Source organism: Haemaphysalis longicornis, unplaced genomic scaffold (assembly GCF_048455015.1).
Source record: "Haemaphysalis longicornis isolate Haplotype H1 unplaced genomic scaffold, Haemaphysalis longicornis Haplotype H1 scaffold_5, whole genome shotgun sequence".
In the NCBI taxonomy this organism is placed as follows: Eukaryota; Metazoa; Arthropoda; class Arachnida; order Ixodida; family Ixodidae; genus Haemaphysalis; species Haemaphysalis longicornis.
In genome coordinates, this window is record NW_027526385.1 from 110,111,824 (window position 1) to 110,135,398 (window position 23,575).

General features: G+C 46.2%; 1 protein-coding gene across 1 annotated transcript in view; it reads right to left on the minus strand.

The window, feature by feature from the left end:
* Nucleotides 1–10,340: 10,340 nt before the first annotated feature.
* LOC144138684 (protein 5NUC-like) overlaps nt 10,341–23,575 on the minus strand; it is a 35,831-nt gene continuing 22,596 nt past the window's right edge. Inside the window, exons 6-9 of the mRNA XM_077671086.1 lie at nt 21,918–22,178; nt 17,393–17,551; nt 13,777–13,974; nt 10,341–12,415 (exon numbers count right to left, since the gene is read on the minus strand). Coding sequence (XP_077527212.1) covers nt 10,791–12,415; nt 13,777–13,974; nt 17,393–17,551; nt 21,918–22,178 — 2,243 coding nt within the window. The 3' untranslated portion in view covers nt 10,341–10,790. The remainder of the gene's footprint in view (nt 12,416–13,776; nt 13,975–17,392; nt 17,552–21,917; nt 22,179–23,575) is intronic.

Consider the following 23,575-nt stretch of genomic DNA (forward strand, 5'->3'; position numbering starts at 1 on the left):
TGGCGCACCGGCATCCTTGATCTCCGGATTGCTTGCAAGCTTAGAGCCATGATGAGGTCATATGCCACACTTTTGTAGCTAGGTACAGCCATGATCAAAGTTTTACGAACCACTAATATGACAATTTTAGGTTATTTCTCTTCCTATAGCAGCCGACAAGCTGTCGAATGCATGCGAGATGTCTTATAAGTTCTGAACTAATGAAAACTACCGCACATAGTATTTCGGGCTGCTTTGCTGCAAAGAAATAACTCAAAATGTCTGCTTTCGTGGTCCGTAAACTTCTGCTCTTGGGTGTACATAAAGAAATCGTATCCCTTGTGGTGAAACGGGTAGGTCACTCTTTACGTTCTCTGTAACACATCCCGGAAAAAGATGGTGTCCCAGTACTCTATGAAAACGTGCTCAACAGTTTCCGGCTTATTGCACGAGGGGCACGTTGTAGGACCAACAAGCCTTTCTCCTACATCCATGTCGCAACGGGCAGCGTACCGGTGTGAAACTTAAAGAAAACGTTTTCACGGATACTGGGACGGCCATCTTTTTGACTCGTGATAACACGTCCTGGCCAGGAACTGAGCCACCGCGCCGTATTTTCCACCGGCCCTTAGGCCGGCACCAACAGTGGGTGACCTAACTACAGGGGACAAATGATTAAAGGGACACTGAAGTGATATGTAAACATTGCGGGATTACTAGCGCAAATTGTAGTCCGGAGTCTCCAGGCCATGTTTCGACCACTCTGGGCGCGTTTACGCGATTTTATTTAGTAGAAAAATTAATTCGAAAATGCTGTCCTCCTCTCTTTACGCTCGCCCATGTTCTGTGGCGTTTTCGTGTGACGTCAGGAGGAGCCGAGCTCGCAATTGGCTGCGCCACGGCTGCGCTACTGCACGGCTCCCCGGCCGACAGAGTCAGTCGGCCCAACGTTTCGTCCGCCGGCCGCCGGCGGGTCGTCGCAATCAAGGAGGTTAAAAAAAAATTGGCTTGGTCGCAATTCGAATTCGCTTAGTTGAAACGAAGCCAGTACAAGTTTGTGAATGGAAGAATGTGCCTTTCTTTACTTGGTTTGTTTGTACACTGTATCTAGCTCCAAGTCAAGGTCGCTTCACACAAGCGCTGCACATGCGACGCTTCGCTGACTGGTACGCCAGTAGGAAAATATAAGGCCTCTTGAAGGCGGGAGAAGAGTCAGCGAAGTCAATATAGGTACTAAGGAAATAAAATCAACTGATATTTTTACCGCACAGCGTAAAACAAAGGGTACGGGAAGCACTTTTTTGCGCTGGGCGAACAAGCGCAGCGGCCAGCAGCACGACTACGCATCTGCGAACGCTTTTCCGTCTAAGAAATGCAATTGCTAGACGAGAGATATTGTGGAAACTTGGGGGATGCTTACTGCACGAGCGCCAAACAACAAATAGTCACCTAAACTGCTTGGAATGCTAAAACTAAATAAAAGTGTAAATTGGTTATACATTATATACCTTATATTTCCGAGGGCGGCCGCTGTCCCCTGTGGCCGAGGGGTTTGGAGCGCTAGGTATGTCATCGCAAGCGTTTTGCAAGTCACAAGTTCAAATCCCCGCTCGTACATGCATTTTTTTAAGTTACCTTTTTCGTTTTTCGCCGATGTTTTCTATACTGAGTTCACCTTTTTTTGGGCCGCAACGTTCACTGCTCCACGAACTAGTCCGCAGAACTCGCGCAGCCTGGCACTTGCGCCGCGCTAGCGAGTTCTCGTTGGCGTGCTGTTGCCATGAGCACCGACTGCTTGCGGGCAGTGGGCACAGGCCAGAATCAACAGACCCTTGGCCTGGTGCGAACACGCTTTTTACGATACAGGCATGAGTGATGCAAGCTCCAAATATGGGGGAATAGCGCATGGCATTTGAGCGTCTGCGGGGACGCGGAGGGCGTTCATGCACTGCGTAGGCCTCGGCTAGTGAATGCTACGATTTCAAGCCGTTCTGGGAGGCTTATCTTATGCATTTTACAGCCGACAACATGGCAGAAGCGCGGTACGATGATTACTGAGATATTGAGAATGCCCACCCAACAACGCCATTGGTTGTGTTTTACAAAACCGAAACAGAAACCGAAACTTGTTTGATTGCTAACCTTGGGTATCGTCCAATCACGGTGCCCCTCCTCCCAACGTCACAGCCTTAGTTAATGCGGCCGCCGCAAACCGGGCATGGTAGTTTTTCTTCTTTCGCGCTTTGTAAAATAATTACCGATTTGTCAACCGGATAAACGATGAAAAGTTTGCTAATTTGAGCCAGTCTACCCAGTGCAAGCAAAAACGGGAGCTTGACAAATTTACTTCAGTGTCCCTTTTACGCCAGTCTCTGAGAAATCAAGGCAGGCATAGACTATAAGCCGAAAATAGCTGAAATAAAGCCCACTATCGTCAAATCACACAAGTTTTCAAAATACGTTTCAATACAACCATGGTTATGTGTCCGCTGCAAGCTGGGTTTGGTAAACGACAGATGGCGCCACGCGGCCATGTACAAAATCACCCTAAACATTGGTAATAAATATCCTTCCAGAGAACAGCCACGTAAGAATATTCGGCGAGGTTGTAGACAACCGGGTAGTTCCCAACTCACAATTGCCAAAAACAGAAAATCTTTAACCAATATTTCCCACAAGCAAAACGTCCAACCAAGAGAAGAGCATGAAAAAGAGAAAGGAAACGATAAACTCATGCAAACAGGGACCATGAACAGAATATTGTAGAGCCTGTCGTACCACAAATTTACCCGCACCAAAGAAAGTGAACGAAACACAGTCAACAGGACAGCGTAAAATGCAGGTCTCAACCTCGCAATTTTGGCCGTGAGACCAATTAACAAATGGTAACAGAAGTATGAGTCGGGTCTAGAAGAAGGGGACGGCCATTTACTAGATGCAGGGATAAAATAACAATATTTGGAGCACATAATGGCCTCTGGAAGCGCAGGACAACAGCTGGTGAAGGACAATGGGAGAGGCCTTCACGCTGCAGTCGTCCTAAATTGGATGTTGGTAATAATGACGATGTATAGATCCTCAACTTGTGCCTTTCTAGCGCATTTCAAAAAATTGGAGGCACCACTCTCCTAGCACCAAGAAAGCGGATGTAAAAACAAAATCGGGAGGGGCCAGCATACCCCCTTCGAAAACAAACAGGCATCCAAACAGGCACTCCCACACAGAAAAGAAAGGACAGGCACTCGCCCCCCCCCCCCTTTGGAAGGAAACCACTGCACGCCATGATAAACACGACACCAATCCAGTGACCCAGCATAAAAACTCTTGTCTACCAAAAATATGGACAGAATTCTACAGAAGGGACGGTATGGCAGGCTAAAGTTCATTTGGGGAAAGTTTCAATATCAAGAGACCACAGTACACGCCGACTTTGGGATGTACGAAAGCACGAGGCCGGATTTGTTGTAGTTGACTACTCTAGAAATCTTTGTGACTGCATGACCGTCCAACATACAGGAACAAAGAAGTGTAAGTTAGAGTTATTCTCTTGGTAATCCGAATACCGGAAGTATGAAATATAAGCGTGAACACATTACAGACTCACAAAACACATGATAGAGCTTTCTGGAGGCAGAGTACCAAGTGATTCTGTAAGATATTCCCATTTACAATGCAGAAAGTTAACAACGTTACCTCGAGAGCCTGATCCAATGATCTGATAGTGAACGACGCACTATGCAAGATGAACATGAACTCGCATATCGTGCTTCTTGTGACCATGACTACCACACTGCCATCTTCGGAAAATGTTATGGAGGAATCCTTATCCTATGCCTAGGAACACAATCTTTACCCTAGCTGCATCGAGGTCTCAATGCCGAAGAATCACAAACTCCGTGGACGAAAAATCAACACAGTTATCTGAAAATCCATGTGCGTTACTGTGTTTGGTGGGAACATGAGATATTAATATAGAACTATACAGTATAGGGGAAACATCCACCCTCTTGCGCGCAACCTTGCCATGTCCAAGGGTATGGCTAGGGGAGAGCAGATGAAACATGACATATTCCACTTCTTCGAGGTGTGGGAGGCGGATTTGACCAGCTCGTTACCTCAAGATCAGCGCAAGCTGATTGAAAGGGCAAGAAAACGGGCTGCTCAATCTAGTGCCGTAGACTCAGCTTCCACCTTGCAACCTTTGCAACCTTTCACGCTCACATTTTAAGCCACAGAAACACCGAGAGCCTTTGTCCCTCCTGGGACACGGCGTTTCTCTGGTTTCTCTTTCTCTTTTCGGAAACTATTCTTGCTCATGCAGCATAGATTGGAAATGCAGCAGCTGCGTACGAACACGTTCGGTGGGATTCGAAGTATCGCTATCGCGCCTTACATCTTAAGATACAAACAAAGATGTCTCTACGATTTTTTTATATTTCGTTCAGCCTCTGAAACTACTTTAAGCGTTATTTTATTCAATATTCTATAGTTCAAACTCACCAAAATGGGAATAAATTAGGTACAATCAGCTTTTATCTTGCTTGTTTTGAAAACAGATGGAAAGCGGCTCACGTCGTTTGCTTCTCGTGCCCGCCAGACTAGGCGGGCACGAGAGGGCGGTGCACGTCGCCAAACCTCCAGCATAGGAGCCCTATAATCGCACGGAGGGAATTATTTAAGCAAGAAGTGCACGTCTCTGATTTAAAAAGGCTACACTGAGGACGTTTGAAAAAAAAACAATTTTTTAAATAAATGGTGGAGAGAACTCTATGAACTCGAAAGCGGGTAGAATGGTCAATATATGGATCACATTCGGGGCGTGAAGGCGGAGCTACAGGCCTGCGATGTTGTGATGTACCCGGAAGCTCCAGTGGGGGAGCTCTCTCTACGCTTTGTGTAGTGCAACCGTGTCGTCGATCTCTAGGTGATTTTCTCTTTCACGCACTCTCTAAACATGCACTTGAAGTTTAGTACAAGCCAAGGTTACTGATGACGCTGATGTCATACTGATGAACTTAACGGATTATTATAGAACCATATTCTAATCACCCAACAAAGCAGTGAGTGAGGTATCTATTTACAAATTTATTAGTTTGCTGCGAGAATTAAGCCAGTACGATTGTGCTCCCATTGATGAAGAGGTTGGGGCGAGAGAACTGGTGTGTAGTATTTTATCATTATCGAAACGCGAAACCCCATAATCCACATGTCACTGCAGAATTTTACCAGCGATGATGTTCTTTGTTGGCTCCATTGTTAGTTGAGGTTCATCGCGTAGCTTGTAAGATTGCATATCTTCCGCCTGCGCTGTACGAAAGCCACCCTGTTCTAGTTCCGAAGTAGTGGTTCTGATAAACTGCATAAAGTACAATTATACAGTATCACGTATTTACGCAAAGTCGATTATAATCTATTTGCTAAGATTTTGGCCAACCCCCTTTAAAATGTTATTGAGCTTCTATTTGCTGACAATCTGACATGTGGCATCCGCGAGCTGTCTATTAAAACTAATACTAACATTCACATTGCCAGGTTTATACTTGAGTGTGTTTTGGGTACTTCAGCACAAGTAGGCCTAGTGCGACTAGATTTTCCAAAGGCTTTCGACTGTGTCAGTCCCCAATTTCTATTTCGTACACTACAGCATGTGAACGTAGGATCAAGGCTTACCGACGGCATTCGAATCTGGTTTGCCAATGACTGTGCAGGAGTGATAGTTACCAATCAATTAGCCCAACCAATGCACCTTCTTTCATCGGTTCGTCAAGGATGCTTCCACCACTCATGTTTTTCGTATACCGGGAACCGTTATATATGCACATAATACTCGACCATTATGTTCGTGGGTTTACGCTATCATAGTTCAAGAGGATAATCTTAGCATACACCTACGACATAGCTTTCTTTTGTACGGACAAGGCAAGCGTGGAGAATACTGTTGCCATTTCGCAAGAATGTTGTGAGGTCTCGGGTGCGGCCCAGACCCTCGAGACAAGCTGTGGCTTTTCGTTGGGAGAATGCGGCCCGAAACCGGAGCGTTTCGCGCGAATCAATTCGAATCGTCACCTGACGTATTTAGGTGCTCCCCTAAGACCGTTACACAATACTAACTCGCATTGGTCGGAGCAGGCCGTGAAGGTATAGCGACAAGCACATGGGTTGCAGCGACCGCCACTGTGCACCTTTTCTCGTGCTCTGGAGGGCGACACGTTTCTTGTAACCGGTTTTCTTTATGTCCAATAGGCTTTACATTGCTCTCGGCTCAAGATGGAGGCATTTCGCCGGATTTTCGCAACCGTCATTTTGTAAGACGTGTTGTTGGGCGAGTTAGTTCATATCACAGAAAAAAAGATTTCCGCAACGAAAGACACGGGCAGCGAACGAACTGGACGGTGGCTAACTCCAAACTGGATTTTTATTAAAGAAGACGGCATGCATGCATACTTTCGGCGTAATCACAAACATGTACAAAAACTAAGAAGCATCTGGTGAAGGCACAAAAAACAAACACAAAGAATAGTATCAAGGAACGAACGCACACTCTTTTGCGTAGACTAGCAGCGATGGCGCGCTCCCGAAATTATCTCCCTTTCTCTTGATGTAGAAGGCTTTCGCAACTTCACGTGCCGTGACGTCCCAACTTCGTTTTCGAATTTTTTTTGTACGATTCGGGTACACAGTGACATTCTTTGCAGTGGAATGGCAAGCGTGATCCGGTTCCGTTTTTTATGGAGAAGGCGTGCTCTCGCAGTCGTTCATTCACACATCGACCAGTTTGGCCGATATATACTTTGATATATATATAACATCTTCAATGCAATTCACAAAAGGCTTAACACGCTTGCTGTCGCATGTTTTTGGACGTTTCTTTTTTGGATCGGTTCGCGCGCATACTGTGCCAAGTTTGAAGCGTGGCTGAAAACACTACCGAGACCTTATACCTGGTTCCGACTTTTTTTAGATTATGTGCGACTCGGTGAAGGTGAAGTATAACTACAGGGAGTGTTTTTTTGTGCAAAGGCTCTGCGTTAGCTCTTTTCAAGACGATCATTGTTTTGCGGAAGGCCTCAGCCACGACAGTGAGCCCTGATCGCGGAAAGCCTGTGGCTTCTATAGTCATCTGAACTCTTTTCTATAGCATGCTCACATGATTTGTAGAGCGCAGATTGGAGGCACGAAGTCTCTATAGCTCGCTTTGCTGTCTTGGAATGTGCAGAATTTTAAGGCAGCAGTTCCTTGGCTGTTCGGGGTGAATATTCCCAGCAAACATGGTCTTCTAAAAAATTAAGGTTAATGTCTAAAAGCTGGAGACTACTCTAAATGGGTAGCTCATGAGTAAACGTCAAACCATTAAACCCTTCGCATAGTGAGCTCACGCGTGATGAGAACCTTCTCGTCCTGTTGTGCGAGGGGTACTTGGGAATGTTTATATTTTTTTGGCAGCCTGTTTCTCGCTTATGGCACTTTTCAGATGTTCAACACCCGTTTTTGAAAGCAGCACTGCAAACTCGTCTTACCCGTTTCGTCCCTAATATTGTCGTGTCTTCGATGTAATTAGAAGCCCCGCGAAGTCAACGAAGTTTTCTCTAAACAATGGGTGACATGTTTCCCTTCTTACAGGGTCGTTCTAATTGTGAGTACATAATTACGCCTCGCCAGAGCCTATTTTTGACGCTCTAGTTTCCGGCCTTTTTTCTATCCATGTATATTGTGTGCCGTACCTCCATTGTCCACTCCGCACGTCCTGAATTGACTGTGTAAAATGTGTGCTTGGTGAGCCATTGAAACATTTTTTTAAATTACACATTGACACGCTCCTTCCAAATACTTGGATCCAAGACCATGCTCCCTCAATAGCTTCGCCGACCGACTGCTGACTGGGTTCACGACCAGCAGCAATTGATCACTGTTTTGTAGACGGAGAGACACGGTCTTTTCTGGGACATTTTGCTGCGAACACTCGAAAATAAATAGATATCCCGCCATTTTCAATGCGATTTTTACAATTCGGCTGCCCTGGTGTGCCACCCTACGACATGTTTGTTTTAATTGATATGTAAAGTCTGCGGTGCTGTAGATTAGGTGATTGGCATACCGAGCAACCTAGATGAGCAAAGTCGTATTTCTGTTAAACTGAGGCGCGTGTACATAGTGTGCATAATTGTTTTGACCGCCCACTTGACTGGTTTTATCTTTTATATACAGCTTGTGTATTTGCCTGAATTTGAACAGCAGACAACAGCCATAACACAAAATACCCAAGAATTTCCAACGTTGATCTTTATTGGTCGCCGGAAATACTGCCGTTCGTTGCTTGGGCGCCAGCAACGAGCACTGAAGAAGGTAACTGGGTGGAAGGGTATTGCAACTCTTCTCCGGTCACCGGCTGGAATACAAAATGTCGTGTACTCCCTCCATTGATACCGAGCAGCTATCGCCGTATTACTAGTGAGACCAATGACGTTGCAGATACAACAAGATTCTTTCTGGTTTTCTTAATCGGAAACCAATTTTTAACGAGAAAAATGCAAGAACAGGAAGCATAGTTTCTCTTTGAAAACCTGCAGGGTTTTTAATTCGATTTGCTGTGACATTATCCGCATATGAAAATGAATCAAGAATATTTCCATTGCTAAGCACCGAAATTCAAAAGCACCTAATCAACAAACTCCATTGGTATTTGATTTATTAGGCAGTTTCAATAATTTTTATATCGCCCTTAGATATTGCAACACAGCGACTTTTGTTTTTTACTCCATTAAGGCAGGCATAAGTACCTTAAAGTAGTTGCTTAATACATGGTCCTTAAGCAGTTACCCAGGGACTTCCTTGGGCTGTACTTCCACCACGTTTTTACATTCATTCCAATGTTCCAAAAACTGTATCTGTCTTGTTTAGGTTAACTAAGGCAGCTTTGATGTACTTATCTTAACTTATTACATTGCTCCCTTACGGCAAATACTTGTCCTCAACAGTGTAAGTTCGAACTCTTGTACTGAGTGAATTTTTTGCAGATAAATCGCAGTACTTCTATACGGTTTTTAAGAATGATTAGTACCGGCTACTTGTTGGTTGATTCATCTTGTAGTTTTAGTGGACATCAACTATATGGGGCCTTTCGGCTTGTAATTACATGCTCGTTACTATTAGTAATGTATTGCTTAGCAAATGCTAGCAATTATTCTATGAAACTTCTCTAAAAAGCTATCAGTGTCAACATGTGCTGAAGCATTTGGATAAATAAGTCTCATTCAACGTCGAGGAGCCAGTGACGGAATTCACAAGGGCAACAAATTTATTTCCACAAACCAGATTGATTTCTCGGTCAGTTGACGTTCCATGCACAGGACGCATGATGAAAAACAAAGCTTAACAAATAATGGGAATTTTTTTTTTCGAAAACCGCTGTTTTATCGAAGCCTCGACGTGCACAACTTCCGGTATTACGGGATGAGTGCTGATCCCTTCAGCTCTGTTTTGGTTAACTCCTTGACTGCCGGTGTAACTTTTCTGTATTCAGGGACACTTTGCTCAGCCCAGCACTTTATCCTGGGAGTTCTGTGACTAAGCTTATCTGAATAGGTCAATTTCTCTATGAAAGCTTACATGCACAATAATAATAAACAATGTTAGCGTGGGTACAATATTTCAATGGCAAATGTGCACGTTCTGGGTGGGTGAAAGTTATGTCCTTTTAAGTACTCATCTCGCCATCGTGTTTTATGATGCACTCAGGATATATCGGCGCCTGTATGAAAACCGGCCGCTGTGCTCCCTCTCTCTGCGTGATTAGTCATTCATCATATCCACTTAGTGAACTTTGATGTAATCATAGTCTAGTTACTTTCGGGACTTCAGCAACATTTGCTAAGTTTCTGTAAACTCACCAGCTGCGGCGTCCTTTACAGACATGAATTCACCATTATTGCTCACAATCATGCTTTTGATGCCGTTCGACTAAGAGAAAATGGTGAAGGCCTGCTATACTTACTATATCCTCGAGTAATACCTTAAACGCCCCTCAACTGCAGTAGCGAAACTGAAGTTTGCAAACTATAGACACCTACAGAAAAAGAGTAACTGAGGATGGAATGGCTAGTGATTCTCTTGGTAAGGAGGCTCTCGCATTTTACACGTATCATGTGCAGCGATTGAATTTACTTCATTGTCGCTCAACACTTGAAATTCAGTCTTCACAATTCCATTACGCCAAACACTTATTCGGTATCTGCGTTCACAAACGCGGCAAGTAGTATAATATGCTTGCAAGTATCGCGGTAATGGTACGGCTCATACACGTAAACATCGTTCAGCGTAGGAGCAGCTTTATGTCCACTTGAAACAAAACACAACAACGCAGCTGAAGGCAGCAGTTTTTAATAAAAATTGGGGTTTAATTTGTTGTTTCTGACAACAGGTGTGAAAACACGGTAACTACGGCCGCAAAAAGGGGAGTTTATGGCAAATAATAGCGCGAAAACGTCAGCAACGACCACCTGCGGGACTGGTTTCAATAACAAAACTACATTATGTATTTTGTCCCACGTAGATGGGGGCAACACCGCACGGTGTGCACTGACGGGCGAAAATGAAATTCTCGGGGTACTTTGTCTTGCTGCATGCGTTGAAGGTGAAAGGCGGCGAAATTTCTGGACGACTGCTGTTCAGATACATCGGGCCCGACTCTGTGACTCATGTGAAGACAGGTTTTTGTAAAGCCAAAATTGCTAGCTTGAGAAAAGCGTTCGAAGCGAGATGTATTCCGTTTAAATCTTTGGCAAAGGAGGCTTATGTCACCATATAAAGTTTCTCTATGCGGAACTCCAGCCTGCTGTTCCAGTGGTGTCGGGCGTAAACGCTGAATTTGGTGTCTGATTTGGACCGAGCCCTGCAGCTGGTGTCTGACTTTGGACAAACGGGGTAATTGGCGTTTGGCCTGGGTTATACCCGGGACTTTGTGTGGGAGTTGGGACATACCCGGTACTTGGTGCTTGACCTAGCCCAGACTGACCGGATGTAGTACCTGCATTTGATGTTTGTACTTGACCAAACTGATTCGTAGCAGGCGCTGTACCTGATGCAAGACCTTGGCCAAACGAGCTTGGGGGAAGAAGCCCTGGACTTTGTTGCGGTTGAACTGGGCCAAACTGGCTTTGGGCAGGCACTGTAGTTGATGCTGGAGTTTGGCCAAACTGATTTTGACCTACCTCTGCACCTGCTGCTTGAACGGATCCAACTTGACTTGGGGCAGGCATTGTATTTGATGGTGGACTTTGGCCATACTGACCTTGGCCTAGCCCTGTACTTTGTTCTGGAACTGTTCCGAGTGGACTTGGGACAGGCCCTGTACTTGGGGCTGGACCTTGGGGAAACTGTCCTGGGATAAGTCCCATACTTGGTGTTTGACCAGGGCCAAACTGACTTGGGGGAGTCATTGTATTTGAGGCTACACCTGGGCTAAACTGACCCTGGCCTGCCCCTGTACCTGTTGATTGAAGTGATCCAACTTGACTTGGGGTAGGCCCTGTACTTGATGTTAGACCTTGGCCAAACTGACTTTGCCCAAGCCCTGTACTTTGTGGTTGAATTGGGCCAAACGTACTTGGGGCAGGCCCGGTATTAGTTGCTGAACCTTGACCAAACTGACCTTGGGGTAGCCCTGTACTTGGCGCTTGAAATGATCCAGTCTGACTTGGGGTAGGTCCTGTATTTGATGCAGAATTTTGGCTAAACTGAGCTTGGGTAAATCCTGTACTTGGTGCTTGATTTGGGGCAAACTGACCTGGGGAAGGCCCTGTACTTGGTGCTAAACCTTGGCCAAACTGTCCTTGGCCAGGTCCAGCACTTTGTTGTTGAATTGGGCCAAGCTGACCTGGGGCAGGCGCTGGTATAGGTGATTGAGGTGGGGCTAATCCTGGAAGTGGTGGTTGATTTGGGGCAGTCCCGGGTATGGATGATTGAGGTGGGGCTAATCCTGGAAGTGGTGGTTGATTTGGGGCAGTCCCGGGTATGGATGATTGAGGTGGGGCTAATCCTGGAAGTGGTGGTTGATTTGGGGCAGTCCCGGGTATGGGAGGTTGAGGTAGAGCTAATCCTGGAACTGGTGGTTGACTTAGGACAGTCCCCGGCATGGGTGACTGGGCTGGGGTTAATCCTGGAACTGGTGATTGACTTGAGACAGACCCTGCCATGGGTGGTTGAGCTGGGGATAATCCTGGAACTGGTGATTGACTTGGGACCGACCCGGGAACAGCTTGACCTGGGACAGGCCTCGAGACTGCTGGACCTGGGACAAATGCTGGAACGGGTGATGGACTTGGAGAGGCGGGTTTTCCTCTAGGAGGAGCATTTTTCACCACGATACGGCCTTCCTCCGCTGTCTTGATGGGAGATAACTTGGTGAAGTACTTCGTGAAGACGTAAAATGCGCTCACACCTGCAAGGTACCGTAGAGCACACGTTAAGCTTGCTGCATAATCTAAAAATGAATAATTATGCGGACACTGCGGAATCAAAATACTTTGTTTTCCACATAGCCCTAGCAAAAGGAACGTAATGTCATAGGCTTGCAATAAAAGTGAGCTAGCTCTTCGACTGCGCTGGATTGTGCTACATGAAAGCAGGCCTTCGTGATTAGTTAAATTATTATGATTCATACTGCTGGTCGAGAAACGATTGATCATACCACCGAAATTGCAACATACAAATGCAATTAGGTACTGCTTGCGAAGTTTCCACTTCGGCAGAAAAAATATCAAAAGTGTTTTCTCCAAAACAAGTTGTGCAACCATTTCAATTACACGTAATGAACTCCCACGAAATTATAATTACTTCAGACGGTAACTCATTAGACTTACGTAGTGTCAAAATAATGTCAACCACGTCTTTGCTGCGAAGCTGTTAGTTTCGGCCCCGAAAGCCCACAAATAATCTCAGAATAAAATTGTGCATGTAGAAGCGCCTCGCACTGATTCCGTATACTCCCAAAAGATAAAAGTTACAGTTCAACTTTCAATTGTTCCACAACTACAACTTATGCAGTGCCCGCTCTATGGGGGCTTCCTCTATCGACATCCGACCTCGGGTGTGAACGCTTGGAGAATTTGTAACAGTGCACTGCATAAGCAGGGAAATTTGTATTAGTGAAATGCTTCCGGCCTATCAAGCAACAGTTTATTAACTGGATAATGATTCGTGAGGGCTTAAGCACTAAGCTGTAATGAATTACCAGGGACGTTTTACTAGCCACCTCATTTGCTTTCATACCGAATTCACTGAACTTTTCCCTCCTTCGCTTCCTCCTTCGCTCCCTCCGTCATTTATGTCATTTATCTCTTACTCATAGACACATGCACACATATGTGCACGCACAAGAACGCACGCACACACGCACGCACAGACGCGCGCCAATACGTATATCACGATTTGTAATATCAATTTTACAATAGAAGTTGTAGGCAGTTATTTACGTTGCGCTTGTATAATACCGTTATATTATGGCGGGATAGGTAAACGTGGGTGATTTCGCACGAGAGTTAAGCCCTCTAAAACGCCCTTATTCAGCATGCTGGAGATTTTCAGTGCTCTTTTAAAACGTGCGACAGAAACTGACCCAGTTAACAGGGTTTCCGCTTACCTTACATAACGTGCCATAAGCAAACCCCTCTCGAACCGAATTCAGCCCGAAAGGTTGCCGTATCACTGAACCGTATGCTCGTACTTTCATAACAGGCAAAGGTGTGCTCCGATGCGCGTTAGGGAGCAAGCAAAAAGATATTGAGGGGTTTTCTCACGTACCTTCTCCGCGTTTCTGAACGCCTTGGTCGAATTTGAATCCATCTCCACCGTTGGCAATGAAGGAGGTAGTGACAATGGTGTACCTCTTCTGAAAGTGAACATCCTCATAACGTGGGATGCTGCAGTTGGCACACAAGATCCTCAGCCGTGCCACTCGCCAGCCGCCCGGACGACTAAGGTCGTAGGTTACCCGCATTCCTGGGGAAAGAATAAGACTTTTGATAAAGGCACCACAACTCAACCTACACAACTCAACCTACCTGGTGCCTAAAAAGAATGAACGAAATGTGCGGTGTACAGCTTTATTTCGGGATACCAGTGCACATTGGTTTTTTACTTACGAAGTCAAGATTATAAGATTAGAAAAAAATTAATCGGTCCTTCCACCCTGCGAAGAAGGACGACGAGAGAAACTGTATTGTGTTCATCTAAAACGACAAAATGACAGCCCCTGTTGAAGCCGCAAGTACGGCATCGGCAATTGCCCAATGGCTTCTTATGGAGGCTGCTCGGTAGTGCCGGTACGAGCGCGAAGCGAACTGCGCAGAGTGCAAAGTGAAGCCGAAGTATGACGAGCGATATCGCTGTTTGCGCGCAGAAATCACGCAGTGAAGACAGCACGCGAGGCGGCCCCGCCAATCGTTCGCGCTTCACAACGGATCCGCATTCTAATTGGCTTTATTGAGGTACGCTTGGACCAATGACATTGAAGCTTGCCACAGCGTCACCGAAAGCACCCAAGACCCCTGAGTAACAATGTTTTTGTAATCCACAGCACAAGGCCGCTCGCACTGGTTATCCTAACCAGACCTAACGCCGTGGCGGTACTTGTGCACAGTACGTCTAGCTGGCCCCTGCTCCCTGATGCACGTAGCCCAAACAGTGGCTAAGGAAAGGAAAATGGTCGGTGACCGCATCACCCCGACAGAACTGCGAACACAGGACTGAAAAAGCATACGGAGCAAGGAGCAAGCCCTCTATTGTACCGAGACTCAATCCCAACAGATACGTCTGCCCGCCACCTTCTACACAGAGGCCATAAAGACCAGGCGCCGAATAACTGCAGTCAAACGCTTTGCTCCGACCGACACCAAGATTGTTTTTTGTCCGTGAGGAAGACTAGAAATCACCAAGCTATCCCTGGAGATTCTAGCGCAGGAAATCCAAATCCAACAGCACGCAAATGTTTAACCCGATAGTGAAGATGAGACTCGCGTTCAAGCCAAATCTAACTTTATTATAAAACCGCGCCTTAAAGGGAGGAATAAGAAAGAAGCACATATAACACAGGACGTGGCGCACAGTATCCAGGGATTTTTAGTAAGGCAAAAGTAATTCATTTCAGAAGTCAAATCTACGCGCCTGAGTACAATCAATGCTTCGCACACTAAAACCATAAAAATTCCTCTTCTTGCCCTCTCAGCTTTTTCAAAATCTAGAAGCGCTGTATCGTTCTTGTGCCGGGAAATGGATGGAGGGCTTACACATGACGGGGTTTCAGCGCATGTAAACGTAAAAAAATCATCAATGGTTTCGTTGACAGAGCGTCTTTGTGCCCAAACAACATGGTGTCCTCTTGGAACTGAGGGCGACATATGCAGTCCCGATAGTCCGAGGGAAACTAGCGGTCCCTGGTGTGTCGAAGCACGACAGTTTCCTTGTGCCTGTTATTCTGCAACTTTTATGCAATTGTTATGATTTGTGTGTACGGTGCGTCGATAGTGCGCAGGTGCGAATTTGGCTCTCATAGCAACTACTTATTTACTGAATAAAAATCAGCGGTTAGTGTGTGCCGCGCCCTTTATTATATGTGCCTATTTATTAGTTCCTATTTTACCGCCCACTTTAATAAGAAATCAGTACTCATCCGCGAAGTACGCACGACTCCTAAATCCAACTTCATCGTAATCAGCATTCCATCCGGGTCACGTCCAATGAAGTATGCCGGAATGTCCTCCCTGCTCATTGGGAAACAACGGTACGACGTCGCGTCTCACGTCGCGGGCCAATGCCTCCTTGGGCACCGTCTTCGACATTGCGAGAACGGCCACTCGTTAACAAATCAATTATAACCTCCGCCGCCCCCCCCCCCCCCCCCGCCCCCGTGAACATCTCCACGTCCGCCGAGTAAACCGCTCCTAGATTTGGCAAATAGCTTTCCGCGGACTTTAGGTCCTATATTGGGCTCGAACCGGGCCACCATCTACCGCTACATAACCTTCCTATGCACAACCGAAGTAAGCACCAGCTGTCAGAACACGGGTCATCACCAGGTCGTGTGCCCTATACAGCAAATTGTGCCCCGTGGTTCTCGGTATGGCACTACAACTGCTCAAAAGAATCACTCCTGCAGTCCACGCTGCATAGTGTGTGACGGAAATCCCCTCAAAGGTTCGCGGACTTCCGCACCGTTACCAACCCAAACCACATACGATCTGCTACGCTCAAGCCGCGCCCCAAAGCAGGCTTCTCCCAAATGATTCCTGCCACAACTACAAGCCAACACCGCAAGTCCGCATCGCACAGGCCAACTAGCAGCAGAACTCTCTCTTAACCTCAGCACCAACTCCTCAAGTCGTCATTTGGCTAACAGCCCCAGGCGGTGAGAAGCGAGGAAGGGGGGCCCCCTCGCGCCCACCCCCCCCCATTCCCCAGTAACCCCCTGTAGCTACTCCCATAGCAGACCTGCATAGAGAGCTGCAGAACTCCCGAGCTGAAATTATATCTGTCAGAGAGGAAAATGCAGTTCTCAACCGCAGAGCGTTTTTCTGTAAAGAATATTCGCATTCAGCGCCCCTTCTAAGCAAGAAAACCTAACTACCCCACAACAAAAACGAACAGCTCCCTCCGTATCCCAGGATGAACTTCGGGGACAGTCATCTCAGCAGTTAGAGGAATGTCTCGAGAGGCTAGAATATACCCTGTAAGAGCAAAACGAGCAGTACAGTAACCGCCACCAGTCCTTGCTTAACAATAAGGCAGCTTGCAGGGACCATGAATGCAATCAGAGCCGTAATCCATGGCCACCTCCAGCGAATAATGGCCTATACCAAGAACCTGCTAGCTCCATAATTAATTTCTTAGAGGCGCCCATTCCAAATAGAATTCCCAGCCTGGCAAATATTCTTTTTCACCTAATACAATGGCTCCATGAAACTTGTTGTTGGGCAAGTTGGTCCATGTAAAAAAAAGAAAGTTTAGCGCAGTATAACGCTGGACATGTCCGTTCAGCGCCCTTGTAACGGTTCTAAATCCTTCTCCCATGCTTACTAGCTCAAAGAAACACTCAGTGTCTTGTTTGTTCCTTTGGGACTCGTGACAGTTCGAGGTGGCTGATTTTAATATGGAGAACAGAAAAAGTGCCCGTCCGTGTGCGCAGTGGCCAAAATTAGTCCGAAGGACGCCACTACGACCCGCCTCATATCCCATGTGCAGCTTCGGTGCATTAACCGTCATGATCGGAAAGTTTCGTTATGCATGAATTTTCGGTAATGTTCTCTTTGCCCTAATATCAGAATTTTTCGAAATTGTAATGTTACTACGAAGGGGGGAGTAGTTCGCCTAGCAGCATTTCTCTCTTGGGAGTTCGGCATAGGTACAGAATATCAATACTCACCAGACACCTGCAGGAACTTCCCGTTGTGGGACGGCCCAGACGTGAAGTTTGAAACTGCGTGCTCAAACATTTTATGCAACTGCGAACCATTCATGGTCATGACAACGAGCTCATTGTCAATTGGCATAGCACGTTGCAAGTCCTGCACCGTGACTTTGGCTGAAAGAAATAAAATGCACAATGGTTTATTTCACGTCATGTGCAGAAATAAAAAAAACATTACTCTCGACTTGCCTTCTGGAGATACACGTGTACTGAGTAAAGGCGGCCTCTATACTCACCATCTATATTATTATCCACAGAATAGATAACCACAGAAAACAGACCATACGCTGTTACAAACAAGAAAATTTTCACGCTAATTATTTAGAGTGATCTTCATTCATTGACTTCTAGTGACCAGGTGTTCATTACAGCTCATTGAAACAACTGGGGTTTGTTAGCCTCTTCTGGTCATCAACGAACACCTTTATTTCTTTTAATGATTATCTTACCTCGCTCTCAAAACAAAAAAAAAAGCTCGACTCAACATAATGATTCGCCAAGCTTATAAAAATGCGCTTGGACTCCCCCCTGCCACTGCGACTCATAACGTACTCGCTTTGGGAGTTCAGAACACGTGCGAAAAGCAGAAAGAAGCCCATCATTCATTTCAACTACGCCATCTGCACTTGACTCCCACAGGTCTCCAAGTCCTTACAGCATCAGGACAACGCCCGATACACTGCGGGAACAAAACAAATCGCGTCCTTCTAACCCCGCGACATTGCTTCCGGGTGGCCCCAATCCATCTCAATATGCACTCTGACTGCCACATTGGCCGCCGGGCTTCAAATGCTCAAACAACTGCACGATACGGGAACTGCCCCACCGCCCTGGGTGCGCCGGCCTCGTAGCCCGCGTAGTTACGCATACTGGCCAATTCATCAATGCCGCCACCCCTACCACAACCTCAATCGATGCCGCTGAAGAAAAGCCATTGCCCTGGCCGCCGCTTCCCGCCCTGAACCAGTTACTAATCTCACCGATTCGCAGACAGCCTGCCGAAACTACCAGATTGGCAGCATTACATTATCAGCCCTACTCATCCTCAAAAACTGCTCCACAATCCCGGATATCCGCATTGTCTGGGCTCTTGGCCACGCCGCCATCCCCGGCAATGAAGTGGGTCATGCTGCGGCTCGCGATTTGATACACCGAGCCATTGCCGACGGTGGCCAATGTCTACCCCCTCAAGATCAACCCTACATATTAAGTTGGTACACAGGGATTCTCGCCCATTGCAAGCAAAATTGCCGCAGCCTCCCATCGCCACACTGGCGCCTCTCCAGAGGGGGAGCTACAGCTTGGCGGTGGCTCGAGAGGAATACCTACCGACATCCCACCCACCTTCACGTCATCTTCCCCACCCAACAACCTTCCCTCTGTGTTTTGATTGATTGATTGTAGGGTTTAAAGGGACCCTGCAACACTTGCCATCGACTACTAGTAATGTATTTTTGGATAAAGTTTACTGCCCCAGAAATCTCCTCCCGCAAGAATCATGAAAATCCGTTCACAATTAACGAAACTACGCGCGATGAGAAATCGCGCATAATCGTTCCCTCTCAACTCGACCGCGGACAACGCGACGAAAGCTGCGCGCTCTCTCCCAGAGAGGGGGGAGGCTCGCGGCATTCTCTTCGGCGGCCTTCGATATATCACATGCCGGGTAGTTTTCTCCTTTTCTCCGCAACGCAGAGGGGCTTATTTCCGGCCTGGTGCCACAAAAAAGCAGGCATGGGTGCCTGCTCGCAAGTGCGCACTCGGGCTGGTAGGGCGTTTTTGAAGTAATAAACGTTTGTAGTCGAGTGGTCCCGTTGAAAGGGAAGTATTGAGCTCATCACTCAAGCTGCGCGCTCACTCAAAACACGAAAGAAACGGCAAAACTGTGCCTACAGGTTCAGGCATAGAAGAGGTTCGTACTAAGTGATGACGACGACGGAAATGGGAGAATTTAGCCGCGAAGTTGACCAGTGACAGCCGATCAGGCAGCCGTGGCCTATGTGACGTCCCTTAGGCATGCCAGGGGTTGCATAATGAGGACAACTGAAGAGAGAGCGGTTGGTTTTTCCGCGTCTTTCACATCGATTTGCGCGCTCACCGCTTCACGTGCACGTGTAATATTTGGCTCAGGTATTTCTGGCAGTGTAATGTAAACGTCGCGCAGGTTTATTTGCACTGTTCAAAGAGTGTTGCAGGGTCCCTTTAACGCGCCGACTGCAACGCAGATGATCAGGCGCGGCGTAGCGGAGGGCTCCGGATTAATTTTGACCACTTGGGGATCTTTAGTGTGCGCCTAAATCTCATACACACGGGCGTTTTTGCTTTTTGCCTCTATCAGAAAAGCGGCCGCCACGGCCGGCAATCGAACCCGCTACCAACGCCTTACCCAAGGCCTCTGTGCTTACTGTCTCAAGCCTGGAACACTCTATCATATAATATGGGAATGCCAACGTACTTAAGACGTGCCCTCACTTCCAAAATACGCCTTCCAGCAGTGGAGGGCTTGCCAGCCAGCTATCACCAAGATGTCCAGCTCAAACTGGTGAAACGAGAACCGACGGCCAGCCGAAGTCAAGGCATCCTGGACTAGGAATGCCTTCCACGCGGCGAGGCCCACCCATCAGCCTCTGCTCGATAAACAAAAATATTTACTCTCTCGCTCCCTCTTTCTCTTATAGTAAATCTCCTTGGGCACAAGTTTGCATCTCACGTCCGCGCATGAGGTGTTAAAATTGCTAACGATTCTTTTTTGTCAAATACCCTATAATCTGCGCTGAACGGTATCAGTGTTTTTAGTTAATAATTTTGCCCCGTGAAGAAGAGTTATTGTTAGACGATTAACAATCACTATCATTACATCCAAACAATACACAGATTTGTTGAACCATTGAATGATTACGAACTTCTGTGCACCTTATCAAATTGTGTTTCACAGTGTACATTGCTTTCATTACATCACACTGCCAAATATATTGGTCCAAACACCTGCTTGCGTCACCAGAATAATTAATAACGAGCAGGTGGACATAATGCAGCCCTATCCGCTTATGCGGTTATGCAGTGAATCGGCGTAAAAAGAAGAGGCAGAAGGACGCTGGGCATGCGAACTGGCCGAACCTTGCTCCACCGGGAATAAACCCCTCTCCAACCGGCTACCCAGGCGTCAGCTATCTTCCTTTACGATATATTTAAATAGCAATAACCTTTTGGGTATTATATATTTACGCGAAGTTCGTATAAAATACAATTTAGTTTAGCTTTATCATATCGTCATGACATTTTTTTGCCATCGTTTGGTGCATCTAGTCTCCCTATTCAATGCAAAATAGGAGGGTGGTTCTTCTCCAAAATACGGAAAAAAATCTTCACCATCGAACCACCCTTCAATTTCCATAGCAAGTGCAGGTTGTAAATTGTCGCAACGAACAAGGATCACCACGAGCTTCCTTGAGTACAGCTTATTGTACGTCACTCCAAACGATTTTTGAAAGTCTTTTTTCTTTGGTACACAACTTTTCTCGTATATTCACCATTACATCTTTCTTTAGATCATTCGTATCTGAATTATTTGCATTTTATTAGATTCTTTAAAGCTTTTTAGAAGGTGCCATCGGCCCAACCAACTTCAACTTTACCCTATACATGCCCAAGTAGAGGGAGGACTTCTTAAATTAGCGCTGACAATGCTTTCCCGGAACAACTGGAAGTTTTCACTGAGGCACGTTTTTAAGGTTCCTGAGGGATATCTTCTTGATCCGCCCTGTAAATTGTTAACCATTTTGTCGTCTCGTCTATTGTATTTTCTAAGATTCACTTGATGCTGCTGATGGCGTTATTATTACTGTGTTATTGTGATGCTGCTAATGGCGTTATTATTAATACTGTGACGCGAACCTTCTTCGGGCCACTCTTTTTAATCTAACAAACTGGTCTCAGGAGTGGCTAATCGCCCTAAACTTCTAAAACGCCCAGAATGCATATATCACGGTATCGTAACAGCCCGCTTGTATACAATTCAAATACTATTCCTTTACAACCAGTCAATCCATACAATTCGTCCAAGTAGGTAAGAGGCCATATTACAGTTAACCTAAACTGGATGGTATAACAAATAGAAGCGTGCCAGCCAGTCGAGGGTTTGCCCTGACGAAGGCAATTCTCTTTGCTGAAACGTTGACAAAAATCGCTACGTTGTTCGAAGTATTCTTTTCATACACACGCACACACACACGTATATATAATATATATATATATATATATATATAATATATATAATCCGCTTAATTAGGTACCCAGGTAAAGCGTTACCAACTACAAAGAGAATATATGTACATTAAAATAAAGTTGATGTGTTGTTGATGCGCCAAACAGTATTTCAAAGTCACTAGAACGGTTCGCATGCATTTCCTTGGGATGAGGAATGCTGGTTCTGTAAGTTAGTGAACTTAGGTCAACCGCATGCGTTCGAAAATCTCCTTACAGCTTTGTCTAATGGACTCTCTAACCGTCCCTCCGTTGATGATAGCGGCGTTGACTTCAGACCACGCATGGGGCACCTTGCTTTTCTTGTTGGCGTAGAAGTCGAGGAAGGAGTCTGTGATGAGATTGCCCAAATTGCACTCTCTGGAGCGGCAGACTTTGTGGCTGGCTTCCAGCAACACCTTCGTGGAGCCCACAACTTTCCTAAGCGCGTCCTCCACGGTCCGTTTGAAGGGCATCAAGCCACGGAGAATGTTCGGGTCTGGAAAGGTTAGAAAGAAAACACGAAGAATTCATATTTCGAAGAACTTGCAGGAAAATGGGTGTTAGCATAGGTAATGGTCACATTCGCAACGTACGAACAAGCGCACGCACGCACACATCTGCTCGAACCAGTGTTGAACCTCAAAATATAGCGAAGATGACTGGAGGACAGGTTACTCATGAGGAAAATCATTTCTGTTTTTTTTCAGGGAGGGAGCTCAAACAGCCTGGCTCTGCTAGTTTTGCTTGGAAATTTCTAAAGCGTGCTTTTTGAAGCCTGTTTTTTGAAGCCCACTTCGTCAAGGTTCTCGTATTTTCTAGTTTATTGTTCACTTGGACTAAGACTGGTGCACAGCATAGATAGCGCGCGACGCCAACAAGCGCCGTCTCGACTTTTGGCCTACCATCAAGTTCTGACGTGATCGCAGACAGCGGTTACAATAAGTATGACATTTCTATGAGCGTAGTAAGATTGATCTTCAAGACTAATTAACGTTAAGCCTAAATGTTAGACGTTATGCTTTACATAACATATTGTGGTCCACCTCGCTAACCGGTATCCACCTCACTCAAGTACTTATAGGCAAGCCCCTCTTCTTAATGTACAAGCAGAGGATACCGACTGACTTTTAGGCCTCAAACAAGAACGTTAGGCCTGGTCTGGCGGATACCGGACGTATGTTGCTCTTGTCTCGCAAAGTGATACCCATAGCAACAGGAACCCGCAATGCGGATGGGCCAACACATTACAAGCTTTGTGCATGATGAGACAAGCACTGCGCGATCATTTGATAAGTCAATCATTTACTGAGTGCTGGGGCCCTAGTATGGTCAATCACAACAAATCTTCCCCCTTCCTCTGCCTGGTGTACGTGTACTTTGAAGTCTAGCGCCTTACTACACACAGAGAAGCCTACACCCGCTGTGGAACGTAAGTCTACACGCCTGATAAGACGGAAAGTGTGTTGCGTTCACACAATACTTCGTGATTTGCAAGCCCAAGGGATCGGCTATTTTTTCCCCTGAAAATTCCTTCCATTAATTACACCCCAAATTAGGTACCGTGATAAATGTCGCCGCGTGTCGTGAGGACGGTTTTGCGCCGCACAGATTTGCGTAGCAGTGTGTTCCGCCGGCGACCTCGCAATCCCATTTGTCACAAGCCCGGAACGCCCGCGGAGGTGCAGAACGTTAGTGAAATGCGGTGGTCCGTCACGCCCTTTACGTAAGCCGAATTAATTGGTACCAAACAACCTCCATCAACTTGGAAAATATAGAAAACCTATATTAGATGACATTTTCATGTAAAAAAGCACCTGTGACTTGGAAAAAATCACAGACACTTTCTCTAGAGAAAGATACTTAAAATCCCAAGCTTGCTCCAATGCAACCTGA